This window comes from Lolium perenne, chromosome 7, assembly GCF_019359855.2.
Source record: "Lolium perenne isolate Kyuss_39 chromosome 7, Kyuss_2.0, whole genome shotgun sequence".
NCBI classification, from domain to species: Eukaryota; Viridiplantae; Streptophyta; class Magnoliopsida; order Poales; family Poaceae; genus Lolium; species Lolium perenne.
The window spans coordinates 257,485,717-257,499,673 of record NC_067250.2 but is presented as its reverse complement, the minus strand read 5'-3'; the positions used below and the strand labels follow the sequence as shown (position 1 = coordinate 257,499,673).

Here is a 13,957-nt window from a genome sequence, read left to right as displayed (position 1 = left end):
AGGTAACTTCATTCTATTTCTAGGGAAGTGTTCCATACCTTTCTTGAGAGGAAATTGATATTTAATATTACCTTCCTTCATGTCAATAATAGCACCAACAATTCGAAGAAAAGGTCTTCCCAAAATAATGGGACAAGATGCATTGCATTCAATATCCAAGACAACAAAATCAACGGGGACAAGGTTATTGTTAACGGTAATGCGAACATTATCAACTCTCCCCAAAGGTTTCTTTGTAGAATGATCAGCAAGATTAACATCCAAATAACAATTTTTCAATGGTGGCAAGTCAAGCATATTATATATTTTCTTAGGCATAACGGAAATACTTGCACCAAGATCACATAAAGCATTACAATCAAAGTCATTGACCTTCATCTTAATGATGGGCTCCCAACCATCCTCTAGCTTCCTAGGAATAGAAGTTTCGCGTTCTAGTTTCTCTTCTCTAGCTTTTATGAGAGCATTTGTAATATGTTTCGTGAAAGCCAAATTTATAGCACTAGCATTAGGACTCTTAGCAAGTTTTTGTAAGAACTTTATAACTTCAGAGATATGACAATCATCAAAATCCAAACCATTATAATCTAAAGCAATGGGATCATCATCCCCAATGTTGGAAAAAAATTCAGCAGTTTTATCACAGGCAGTTTCAGCAGTTTTAGCAGTTTCAGGCAGTTTTTCGCGCTTTGCATTAGAAGTGGAAACATTGCTAACACCAATTCTTTTACCATTATTAGTAGGAGGTGCAGCAACATGTGTATCATTAGCATTGCTAGTGGTGGTAATAGTCCAAACTTTAACTATATTATCTTCTTTTTCATTTTCTTCTTCTTATTATTATGATTCTCATGAGGCATAACTTTCGATTTCAAAAGATTAACATCAGCAGCAAGACTATCGACTTTAGAAGCAAGTATATCAATTTTCCCAAGCTTTTCTTCAACAGATTTGTTAAAAGCAGTTTGTGTACTAATAAATTCTCTAAGCATGGCTTCAAATCCAGGGGGTGTATTCCTATTATTGTTGTAAGAATTCCCATAAGAATTACCATAGCCGTTGCCATTATTATAAGGATATGGCCTATAGTTGTTACTAGAATTGTTCCGGTAAGCATTGTTGTTGAAATTATTATTTTTAATGTAGTTTACATCAACATGTTCTTCTTGAGCAACCAATGAAGCTAACGGAACATTATTAGGATCAATATTTGTCCTATCATTCACAAGCATAGACATAATAGCATCAATCTTATCATTCAAGGAAGAGGTTTCTTCGACAGAATTTACCTTCTTACCTTGTGGAGCTCTTTCCGTGTGCCATTCAGAGTAATTAATCATCATATTATCAAGAAGCTTTGTTGCTTCACCAAGAGTGATGGACATAAAGGTACCTCCAGCAGCTGAATCCAATAGGTTCCGCAAAGAAAAATTCAGTCCTGCATAAAAGGTTTGGATGATCATCCAAGTAGTCAGTCCATGGGTTGGGCAGTTTTTAACCAAAGATTTCATTCTTTCCCATGCTTGTGCAACATGCTCAGTATCCAATTGTTTAAAATTCATTATGCTACTCCTCAAAGATATAATTTTAGCAGGGGATAATATCTACCAATAAAAGCATCCTTGCATTTAGTCCATGAATCAATACTATTCTTAGGCAGAGATAGCAACCAATCTTTAGCTCTTCCTCTTAATGAGAAAGGAAACAATTTTAATTTTATAATGTCACCATCTACATCCTTATACTTTTGCCTTTCACATAGTTCAACAAAGTTATTGAGATGGGCAGCAGCATCATCAGAACTAACACCAGAAAATTGCTCTCGCATAACGAGATTTAGTAAAGCAGGTTTAATTTCAAAGAATTCTGCTGTAGTAGCAGGTGGAGCAATAGGTGTGCATAAGAAATCATTATTATTTGTGGTTGTGAAGTCACACAACTTAGTATTTTCAGGAGTACCCATTTTAGCAATAGTAAATAAAGCAAACTAGATAAAGTAAATGCAAGTAACTAATTTTTTTGTGTTTTTAATATAGCAAACAAGATAGCAAATAAAGTAAAACTAGCAACTAAATTTTTTTGTGTTTTGATTTAGTGCAGCAAGCAAAGTAGTAAATAAAATAAAGCAAGACAAAAACAAAGTAAAGAGATTGGATTGTGGAGACTCCCCTTGCAGCGTGTCTTGATCTCCCCGGCAACGGCGCCAGAAAATCTGCTTGATACGCGTACATCACGCGTTCGTTGGGAACCCCAAGAGGAAGGTGTGATGCGTACAGCGGCAAGTTTTCCCTCAGTAAGAAACCAAGGTTTATCGAACCATTAGGAGCCAAGAAGCACGTTGAAGGTTGATGGCGGCGAGATGTAGTGCGGCGCAACACCAGGGATTCCGGCGCCAACGTGGAACCTGCACAACACAACCAAAGTACTTTGCCCCAACGAAACAGTGAGGTTGTCAATCTCACCGGCTTGCTGTAACAAAGGATTATATGTATAGTGTGGATGATGATTGTTTGCAGAGAACAGTAGAACAAGTATTGCAGTAGATTGTATTCGATGTAAAAGAATGGACCGGGGTCCACAGTTCACTAGTGGTGTCTCTCCCATAAGATAAATAGCATGTTGGGTGAACAAATTATAGTTGGGCAATTGACAAATAGAGAGGGCATGACAATGCACATACATGATATGATGAGTATAGTGAGATTTAATTGGGCATTACGACAAAGTACATAGACCGCTATCCAACATGCATCTATGCCTAAAAAGTCCACCTTCAGGTTATCATCCGAACCCCTTCCAGTATTAAGTTGCAAACAACAGACAATTGCATTAAGTATGGTGCGTAATGTAATCAATAACTACATCCTCGGACATAGCATCAATGTTTTATCCCTAGTGGCAACAGCACATCCATAACCTTAGAGGTTTCTGTCACTCCCCCAGATTCACGGAGACATGAACCCACTATCGAGCATAAATACTCCCTCTTGGAGTTACAAGCATCAACTTGGCCAAAGCATCTACTAGTAACGGAGAGCATGCAAGATCATAAACAACACATAGATTGATAATCAACATAACATAGTATTCTCTATCCATCGGATCCCAACAAACACAACATATAGCATTACAGATAGATGATCTTGATCATGTTAGGCAGCTCACAAGATCCGACAATGAAGCACATAAGGAGTAGACAACCATCTAGCTACTGCTATGGACCCATAGTCCAGGGGTGAACTACTCACTCATCACTCCGGAGGCGACCATGGCGGTGTAGAGTCCTCCGGGAGATGAATCCCCTCTCCGGCAGGGTGCCGGAGGCGATCTCCTGAATCCCCCGAGATGGGATTGGCGGCGGCGGCGTCTCTGGAAGGTTTTCCGTATCGTGGCTCTCGGTACTGGGGGTTTCACGATGAAGGCTATTTGTAGGCGGAAGGGCAGGTCAGGGGGCGTCACGAGGGGCCCAGACGCCAGGGCCGCGCGGCCAAGACCTGGGCCGCGCCGCCCTGTTGTCTGGCCACCTCGTGGCCCCACTTCGTCTCCTCTTCGGTCTTCTGGAAGCTTCGTGGCAAAATAGGCCCCTGGGCGTTGATTTCGTCCAATTCCGAGAATATTTCCTTACTAGGATTTCTGAAACCAAAAACAGCAGAAACAAAGAATCGGCTCTTCAAAGATCTCGTTAATAGGTTAGTGCCGGAAAATGCATAAATATGACATAAAGTATGCATAAAACATGTAGATATCATCAATAATGTGGCATGGAACATAAGAAATTATCGATACGTCGGATACGTATCATTAAGCCCTACCCATAATCAGGTATTGTGGGGGTACTCCATATTGGAAAGGTATCGCATTCAAACCAATATCATGTTTATCAAAAATCACCATCTTCTCTTGTTCATATTCACCTTCAAAAATCATTCAATGGAATGCCTCATCATTCCAAGGTTTCAAAATTTAATTCAATTCACATTGTTCCCATCTAGAGTAGTCAAGTTTTAATTCATTAGCACTAGCTCTAATCATGAGGGGTGCTATCTTGCTTTGCTAGATTGAGACTAACTTTACTACTCTAGTAAACTTCTTTCACTTTGACCAAAGTTAACTATAAAAGTAACTCTTGGAAAACAACAAGTAAAACTTGTAATGTAGAAACTTGGGATAGGCTTATGGTAAGAAAAGGTAAGACTAGTGTGCCTTGCCCCAAAGGGCTTTGCACTTTGCAAGAATATTAGCTTGCCTTGGTAGTTCTCAAAGTTCTCCTCCTCCTCCTCTTGGTAGCAACCTTCTTCCTCCGGGTATTCTCCGGGGCTAGCGTCTAAATTTAAATACGAGTATAATCACTCAACTAATTCAATGGCTATTCCATATATCACATATATTCACACAGACTATTCTAAGCACACAATTAATCTAATTATGGTGCATTGGTTGTGTTGCTTGAGGAGAATTATTGTCCTTTGATTTAATATGTAAATGATAGTTTCCATAGGGTTCTTGAGAAATAATTTCCTCTCATTGAAATCTTCTTAAGATTTAATTTCTCAAACAATCATACATGAACTTATATTGACCTAAGTCCAACATTCATTATCATCATTTGAGAAAATGATTTAGATGAGGTAGACCACCTCATACCATTTAATAATGCTACAAATGATTTAAATCTCCAAGTAATTCATATAAGAGGGTTTGGCCAGGGGTCCAAACATCACATGAATTCATTTGAGACAAGATTTAAATGAAGTAAAACACTTCATATGATTTGCATAATAGTTTTGGACAATATCACTTAAATAAACTAACCATATTGTCCATTAATTAAACTAGGGCATGATCATGCAAAGTGACCACACCATTTTCTTGCATAAACAATTAGTGTAAGTCAAATGTGAGCTATTGGAGTTGGAATTAACTTAATATATATTTTGGTTGATTTTTAATAATTATTTGAATAGGGAAAAGTCCCTGCCTTCTTCTTTTTATCAGATTAATTCTACAACTAATCTTGAGGTGGGACCAGTGGCATATTGTAGATCTTTTTAGTAGCTTTCCAACAATATGAAATTTGTTAAATTTGGCCAAGCCAAACAGATTCTATTGAATTTCAAAGTTGGAGCCAGTATTGATTTGAAATGGATTTGAATTAAACTTTATTTGAATTAAAGGGCCGGCGGGAAACGAGTTTGGGCCGAAACCAATTCAATCATAGCAAATCAGCCCAGTAACGCATCCAGTGCGCTTGGGCTTGCTGACAGGGTGGTTCCCGCACGTCAGCGGCTGTTAAAACCCGAAACGGTATGAACTAACAGGGGGCGTTGGATTAGAATCGAATCGGACGGCACAGGACCATCGTCTTCTCCGGCGAGATGCCGAGGGTCTGGCGGCGAGCCTAGGGGGTCGGAGGGCTCACGGAGGCTCCAGCAAGGTTTGGCAGTATGCTCGGGGAATGTGTAGTCGACGGCGAAGCTCCTGGTACCGGCGGCGGCTCCTGGAACGGCTCCAATCGACGGCGAGCTTCCGCGGCGTCTGGCGGCAGTGAGGCTTCGATTGGGCGGCGTCAGTGGCTAATGTCGACGGCGAAGTGGCTCTGGCGGTCGAGTGAGAAGAGGGGAAGGTGCTGGTGTGCTCAGATCGACGAGTGGGGGTCTCCTTTTATAGGTGAGCGAGGGTGCTGTGGGGCAGTGGCAAGGTCGACCATGGCGCGGCGATTCCGGCGGGCTAGCGAGCTAGGCGAGGGCGCAGGATCGTTCCGCGTATCCAGGCGATGCTAATGGCGGCGACAGCACGGTCGGGCGGCGTTGGATGGCGACGCATTGCTTCCGTGTCGTCGGGCGGCGTCCACGGGATTTTCTTCTCCATCTACGGCGGCGGCGGTCCAGGGTCGGGTCGAGCGCGTGTCTGGCGGGTCTGAGGTGGCACGGTGGTGCTCAACGCGTTGCAAGCGGGGCCAGAGCGAGCACGAGGCGATGGGGTGGCGCGTGTCCAGTGCGTGTCCGCGACGCGCATGGTTGTGACGCGAGCGGCATGCTGGCGCGTTCTGCGCGCGCTTTCTCCGGCGAGGCTACGGCGGCTATGGGGATGTGGTCGATGCTAGGTGAGGTAGAGGAGCACGGTGGCGACGTTTGACACCAGGGCGAGGGTGGTGAGTGAAGGAGAAGAGGGGCAGCTTGTCGGGGTGGCGACATGGCCGGCATGGCCATGTCCTAGCTTTGCCCTCCTCTCTCCTAGGGTTACTATGTGTAATTAAGAGTGAGAGGGGACCAGGGGACCATTTAGAATAGGTTTGGGGTAGATTAGAGTAGTGTAGATCACTATTTGACATAGTGTCAAATAGTTCCATATTTGAAATTTGTCATTTTTGTCCAAATTTGATTGAATTCAAATGGTTGCCCAATTTGAAATGTGTGTGTTTGGTTGAGTTAGAAATGACCAGAGAAGATGAGGTGTGGTGGTGGAATTGTTGAATTCAAAGAATTGCAAATTTGGCTAAGTGTGAGATTGTTCCACTTGATAAAATGTTGCAACTTTGGATGAGCATAGCATTTGATCTAGAAAGAATTTGGCATGGTGATCTTTACAAAAAGTGTTCACCTTGATGTTGTCTTGGATGAGGTGCAAAGAGTTAGCAAGGTTTAGTTTGAAAATTTTGAATTGCATGGGCTCAAAGTAGTGATCAGACTATAATTGGCAGATTTGACCATTATCATATGTGAGCCAAATTTGAGTTTGAAATCCATTTGATTTGTGTTTCTTTGATTCCAAAAGTTGTAATAAGTGTTTAGTAACATTGTTCAACTAATGGTGAAGACCAAATTGGTCTAGGGTCAAAATTTATAAAAATGGCATAAGCCATATGTGAGGGTTTTAGGGTTTTTCCTTTTATTTGATTTCTTTCTCTTTTTGATTTATTTGGTTGGTGATCTTCTCATGATCACCTTAGGGTTTTAGAGTATAGCACATACACATAATAACAATCATCATGGCATATCAATCAAATGCACAAGTCCTATGCAGGGCACTATATGCGATTTAAAAAGTTTTTGTTGGTTTGAAATTTTGCTCTCTGGAATTCTTCTAACTTTCTTTTTATTGAAATTTGGGATGTTACACCATAAGCAAGTTTCCTACCACTACAGGCAACAAACACATCTGGATTAGCAATAACAAATATTACAAAAGCAACTACGACATCAACTTATCCACAAAACCCTCAAAACTCCCACAACCCCTCTCGCCCGACCTCAAAATCCCAGAGCCCCAACTGCGATCTCAACTACGACATATTCGGAGGCGGTGGGGAGCGATCTCATCGCGCTCGTCGTCAACATCAGCCCCGTACTCATCAAAAATATCAGGGGAAGACGAGCACCCCCACCTCTCCGCGCCACCTCGCCGCGCCACCTCGCAGCGGTCGACCTCAACCTCCATTACGACACCACCTCGGCGCGGTCGACCTCAACTAAGAGTTCAGCACCACATCGACGCGGGGTAGATGCCAACTTCTACCAAATCGATGATTCTGCGGATGCTGCAGGGGAGGATGGAGTACTTGCCGCGACACGGAAGTGCACGGCGGCGCCGCAGCAGTAGATGCTCACGAACTTCTCCGACATGGCGGCAGAACACCTCCTCGGCGCTGATTTACTCGCCGCTGAGATCGCTCCCCACCGCCTCCTCACCGCGGCACTAGATCCCGCGGTCGGCGTCTCCGAATCAGTCGCCCCGTTGCGGAGCGCCACCCGCCGACCTCCTACCGCCTCCGGCAACCACCAATCGCCGCGAAATCGCCGCCCTGGGGGAGCCTCTACGCCGCTGCCGAGAGAGGGGAATGGGGAGAGAAACTGGGGGCGGAGGGCGAGAAGTGGGCACGATCCCCGAAATTCGAAGAGCGGAAAACCACCAACCCAATCACCGATAGGTGGGACCCATGACTAGAAGCAACGGCACTAGACCACGTCACCCACGTGCACCACCCGGACAGACCCACACCTGAAAAGGCTCAGGTGGCCACGAGACCGCCCGCTCGGCGCGTCGTTCTGCGGCCGCATGCCAACAAGATTTTATTAGGGCACGCTAGTATAAATGCATAAATCTGGGCCTCGGTGTAATAAGGCCTTCTAGGATTTGTGTATACCCGCCCTTAAAGCTGCAAGGCCCAGGGAAAGCAAAGCCCAACGAACAAATATCCCTTTTTGAGTTGGCTCAGAAGATCGGCCGTTGCGTGGCCGCCGCCGGCGCATAGTACGTCTGGATATTGACCCAGAGCAGCGACAGGATGGAGACGAAGAGCACCGACCAGAGGACGGCGATGGTCGGCGCCCTCTCCCGTCGCGCAAGGAGTCCCCTGAGGAACCCCTGCAAGTGCGCCACCACCCAGGCGGCGAATAGTAGTCTCCAAACGAGCGGGCTCCATGATTCGTACCCATGGTCCACCCCGTACGAGATCGCCACCACCACTCCGGCGAGGTTGCCCAACAGCACGCTGATCGGTGGCACGAGAAGGTTACTCCACCGCACCGACAGTGTCGAGCCATGCATCGTCGTTGCCTCCTCCTCTTCCCCTTCAACCGGCGTCGTTGTTGTGTCCGTCGAGAAGCCGACGTCGATGCCGGTGCACGCCCTAAAGATCCCCTGGAACACGGCGGCGAGGCCCGCCGACGTGCCGATGACCACCCAGAGCTTCTCGTCCAGCCACCACGCCCGAAGAGACACCCCGCTCCACTTCAGCTCCAGCGCCACGGACGCGATCACCGAGAAGAGCAGGAGCACGAGCAGGACCCCGGCGTCGTAGCCCACGTCGTTGGGAAAGATGGACTTGCCGGCGAGAAGGCAGGCGGCCGAGAGCGCGCAGTAGACGGTAAGCGGGAGGGAGGCGAGCGGGTACGCGACACGGTTCACGTATGCCAGCCGCTGCAGGGGCTTCATTCTGGTGCCGGCGGCCCAGAGCGGGCAGTGCCGGCTCAGCAGGATCCCCATGGCCGCCACCGCTCGCCGCGAAGCGCCGGCGAGCATCTCCGAGGGGCTGCACTCCCCGTAGGTCCTGAACGCAGGCCGCAACGGCATGCAGTACGCCGACGCCCACCCGCGCGCGTGCATCCTGAATGCCGTCACGACACTGTCGCCGGCGTCGGCGCCGTAGATCCACCCGAACTGCATATGCATACACGAGACCAGCAACGTCAAATCAACTCTTTAGTGCACGCGGGACTGCATGAAACTATTGGCACCTCTTTGCCCCATCTCGTCCGCTCCTCGTACGCGCAGCTGATGACGTTGATGATGGCCTCCTTGAGGACAGGAGACGCCACCATGGCCGCGGGCTGCGGGCTGCCGCCTAGCCCTTGCTCTCCGAACGCCGACTCGATGAACAATGGAGACAGGCCGAAGTGCCGCTCCAACGCGGCGCGGTACGAACGCAGCCTCCGACTCTTCGCCCCCTCTGTTTCCTCGTCATCGTCTTCAGAGTCCAGCAACGGGACGACCGACATGGTCCTCTTCAGTCTCTGCTTCCGCCTCTCCCTCGCCCCGAAACAGCACCACTTCCGGCGGCCGGTCTCCAGGTCGTCGGCGTCGTCAGCCATCGCGGGGTCGAACCCGTAGAGCGCTTTCCGGTTGAAGCAGCAGCCGGAGCCGACGTAAACCGCGCCCTGGATGCCGTCCATGCATTTCATATCGACCTGAACCGAACCATTGAAGAATAGCAAAGTTAGCGTGATCCATGGACGGCCGCATTCCACAAGCTGTGGGGTGGGCAAGTGACCTGGATTCCTTACATCGAAGAAGACGGAGTCGCGGCTCGCGTCGTCATCTGCAGCGTGGACAGCGGGCCGTAGAGGGAACTGAACGAAGCATGTCCTGTTCCCTGCGGCCGGATCCATGAGGAAACACATCGCCTCCCTGAATGCTTTGCTGTTGTTGACGTAGTGATCGTAGTTCAGATTGAGCACGTAGGCGCCATTTGTCAGCACGGCAGACACCCGGAGCTGATCGAAACAAAAAATTCAGCTCGAGAATCACTGAAACTCAATAGACTAATCACTAGAAAATGGCATTGGCATGCCGTTGTGTACGACATGATCAAACGTACGAACCAATGCGTTCATGGCGCCGGCTTTCCCGTGATGCTGGAACCCGGGCCCCTTCTCCCGCGACACGTAGAAGAGCCGAGGGAGCTCGTTCTCGTCGGAGCCGAGAAGAGCCTGTATCATGGCAGGATGGTCCCTCGGGTCGTTCCCGGGCCACGGCGTGCCGTCCGACATGACCCACCCATCCTCCGGCGCCTTGCGCGCCCTGGCGACGAGGCCGTTCAACCTCAGCTTGAACTGCTCGTACTCCCTCTTCATGGCGCGGCGCTCCTTGACGAAAGACGGCGCGACCTTGTCCCGGAGGTAATCCACGCCGCGCGCGAAGTAGGGCTCGGGCGCCCTCGGCTCCACGCCGTGCGCGCGGCAGAACGGGACCCACCGCCGCGCCAGCCGCGCCGTCTCGGCGAGCGCCTCGAGGAGCAGCATGTCTGCGCCGTCGTCGGAAACGTAGCAGGCGAGCCTGCCGGCGGGGTAGTCGGCCGCGAGCACGGAGAGCACCGTGTTCGCCGTCGCCAGCGGCGGCTCCCTGGATGAGTCGGCCGCGCTCACGAACACGTCCACGCTCGCCAGCGTCTTGCCGTCCTTCTCCTCCTTCTCGAGCACGTGGAGGTGAGTGGTACGGTTGGTCGGTGAGAGCTTCGTGAGCTGGGCGGCGAGCCATGAGAGGGCGAGCCAGCACTCGCACGCGACGGAGGTCAGCCATAGACCGTAGGCGTCCTGCACCGGGTGGGTGACGCGGTACCGGAGGAAGAGCGCGAGGAGGACGGCACGGAGCACGACGGCCGCGCGGTAAAGGCTAAGTTGGGCGGACGGCAATGGCACCTTGCTGCTGAGAGGCTCCGGAGGAGGAGGCCCGTCATCTTCACCGCCAGGCCCGCCACTGCAGAAAGCACGGGGGCGAAACATGATTGCGCACGGTGATTTATGCGTGAAAAAGAATTACAGAGTATTGAAAGTCTGAAACTGAACGGCGATGGACTTGAGCTGTTTGCCAGTCACTTACCTTTGTGAAGCTAGACGAAGCTCCGGCTCCGGGGTGTTGGGCGGCGCTTTCTGCAGGCTCTCGTCGTCCATCTCAAAAGCCAATCGGTGCACAATCCCTAGCCAATTCGTGCACAATCTCAGTTAACCAAGTAGCCGGCGATCGTCTCACTAACTAGCATTGTGTCTTGGATGTTACGACCAAAGAGAACTACTTATACGGCATCAGAAGCAGCATGTAGTTTCAGTTTATTCTGTTTGTCCTCGCCGAGGAATCCAGTCCCGCACATTCCATCCCACGTATCATACTGCAAGCGACAAGATACCGTACGTGATTCGTACGGTGATCGCGAGGCGGTTCTAGGCGAAAGAAACAACCAACAGGGTAATGTGGATTGTTGTGGCAACAACAGACAACTGGCTACCTGCGAAGGATGAACTTATTTTCAGTTGAGGAATCAGGAGAAGCAGTCAATCACTACCTGCTCTTCCCGGTTAACAATTGATCGGTTAACCTATAGCAAGTAGTAAGTGGATCGACAATGAAGAAGCTAGCACAAGATTATTTTTAACTGAACAAGTACGGGACATGTGTCACAGAAGAATAATTCAAATAAGTTCGACCGTACATGCACTCACTGCATGTAATCCTAATTGAAAAGCATATAGGGCGTGTTTGGTAGGCTGGGTCGGAATCCTGCACCACTGGCGCAGCGAGACGGGCGCCGCTGCGCGTCGCGAAGGGGCCACGGGCCACTTTTGGCTCATCGTTTGGCAGCCTGTGCTGCACTGGCCCGAACACAAATGCACATTGCCTCGATGCAGCGCTCCATCTCTGTTCAGCCACAACATATGTGTTTGGTTGCCATTTTGAGCACCCTAGCTTCTCCTCACTGATACGTCTCCAACGTATCTATAATTTCTGATGTTCCATGCTAGTTTTATAACAATACCTACATGTTTTGCTCACACTTTATAATGATTTTATGCATTTTCCGGAACTAACCTATTAACAAGATGTCATAGTGCCAGTTCCTGTTTTCTGTTGTTTTTGGTTCCAGAAAGGCTGTTCGGGCAATATTCTCGGAATTCGACGAAACAATGGCCAAATATCTTAATTCGCCGAGACGGACCAGAACACCGAAGGGGAGCCGGAGATGAGGACCAGGGCCCCCAGACCATAGGGCGGCGCGGCCTGGAGGGGGGGCGCGCCAGCCTATGAGGAGGGAGCCCCCTGGCCCCCCCCCCCCCCTCCCCCCCCGACTCCGCCTCTTCGCCTATAAAGTCCCTCGTGACCTAAAAACCCGACACGAATTGACGAAACTCCAGAAAGACTCCAGGAGCGCCGCCACCATCGCGAAACTCCAATTTGGGGGACAGAAGTCTCTGTTCCGGCACGCCGCCGGGACGGGGAATTGCCCCCAGGGTCATTGATACGTCTCCGACGTATCTATAATTTCTGATGTTCCATGCTTGTTTTATGACAATACCTACATGTTTTGTTCACACTTTATATCGTTTTTATGCGTTTTCCGGAACTAACCTATTGACGAGATGCCGAAGTGCCAGTTCCAGTTTTCTGCTGTTTTTGGTTTCAGAAATCCTAGTAAGGAAATATTCTCAGAATTGGACGAAATCAATGCCCAGAGTCTTAGAATTGCACGAATCTTCCAGAACACCCGAGAGTCACCAGAGGGGAGCCCTGGGGGCCCCACACGCCACCCTGGCGCGGCCAGAGGGGGGGCGTGCCCCCCTGTGGTGACACCGCCTCGTCAGCCCTCCGACTCCGCATCTTCGCCTATTTAAAGGTCCCTGACCTAAATCTTCGATACGAAAAAGCCACGGTACGAGAAACCTTCCAGAGCCGCCGCCATCGCGAAGCCAAGATCTGGGGGACTGGAGTCTCTGTTCCGGCACGCCGCCGGGACGGGGAAGTGCCCCCGGAAGGCTTCTCCATCGACACCGCTGCCATCTCCACCGCCATCTTCATCACCGCTGCTGTCTCCCATGAGGAGGGAGTAGTTCTCCATCGAGGCTAAGGGATGTACCGGTAGCTATGTGGTTAATCTCTCTCCCTATGTACTTCAATACAATAATCTCATGAGCTGCCTTACATGATTGAGATTCATATGATGATGCTTGTCTAGATGTCATTATGCTAGTCAAGTGGATTTTACTTATGTGATCTCCGGAGACTCCTTGTCCCACGAGTGTAAAGGTGACAGTGTGTGCACCGTGTGGGTCTCTTAGGCTATATTTCACAGAATACTTATTCACTGTTATGAATAGCATAGTGAAGTTCTTATTTATATCCCTTTATGATTACAATGTGTTTTGTATCACTATTAATCTATGTGCTACTCTAGTGATGTTATTAAAGTACTCTATTCCTCCTGCACGGTGTAATGGTGACAGTGTGTGCATCGTGTAGTACTTGGCGTAGGTTATGATTGTAATCTCTTGTAGATTATGAAGTTAATTATTACTATGATAGTATTGATGTGATCTATGCCTCCTTCATAGTGTGATGGTGATAGTGTGCATGCTATGTTAGTACTTGGTGTAATTGCAATGATCTATCATGCACTCTAAGGTTATTTAAATATGAATATCGAATATTGTGGAGCTTGTTAACTCCGGCATTGAGGGTTCGTGTAATCCTACACAATTAGTGGTGTTCATCATCCAACAACAGAGTGTAGAGTGGCTTTATTATGTGATCAATGTTGAGAGTGTCCACTAGCGAAAGTATAATCCCTAGGCCTTGTTCCCAAATACTGAAATCGCTGCTTGTTTACTGTTTTACTGCATCTGTACTGCCTGCAATATTTCCACCATCAACCACACGCCAGTTGTAGCATCAAGCTATTTTCTGGTGCCGT

General features: G+C 48.6%; 1 protein-coding gene across 1 annotated transcript; it reads right to left on the bottom strand.

The window, feature by feature from the left end:
• Positions 1 to 8,211: 8,211 nt before the first annotated feature.
• LOC127315382 (putative cellulose synthase A catalytic subunit 11 [UDP-forming]) lies at positions 8,212 to 10,928 on the bottom strand. Its single transcript, XM_051345876.2, has 4 exons — positions 10,101 to 10,928; positions 9,783 to 9,992; positions 9,237 to 9,686; positions 8,212 to 9,159 (listed from the first exon to the last, which is right to left on the bottom strand). Exons 1-4 carry the CDS (start codon positions 10,518 to 10,520, stop codon positions 8,212 to 8,214), a joined length of 2,028 nt encoding a protein of 675 aa, XP_051201836.2. The 5' UTR covers positions 10,521 to 10,928.
• Between the last annotated feature and the right edge of the window lie 3,029 nt (positions 10,929 to 13,957).

Excerpts from the sequence above, each read along its gene's own strand:
- LOC127315382 (XM_051345876.2), bottom strand. The coding sequence starts at position 10,520 with ATGCTGCTCCTCGAGGCGCTCGCCGAGACGGCGCGGCTGGCGCGGCGG. Across the intron at positions 9,993-10,100 it reads CCGGCGCCATGAACGCATTG|CTCCGGGTGTCTGCCGTGCT; the intron begins GTTCGTACGTTT and ends TGTTTCGATCAG. Across the intron at positions 9,160-9,236 it reads GGACGAGATGGGGCAAAGAG|TTCGGGTGGATCTACGGCGC; the intron begins GTGCCAATAGTT and ends ATGCATATGCAG.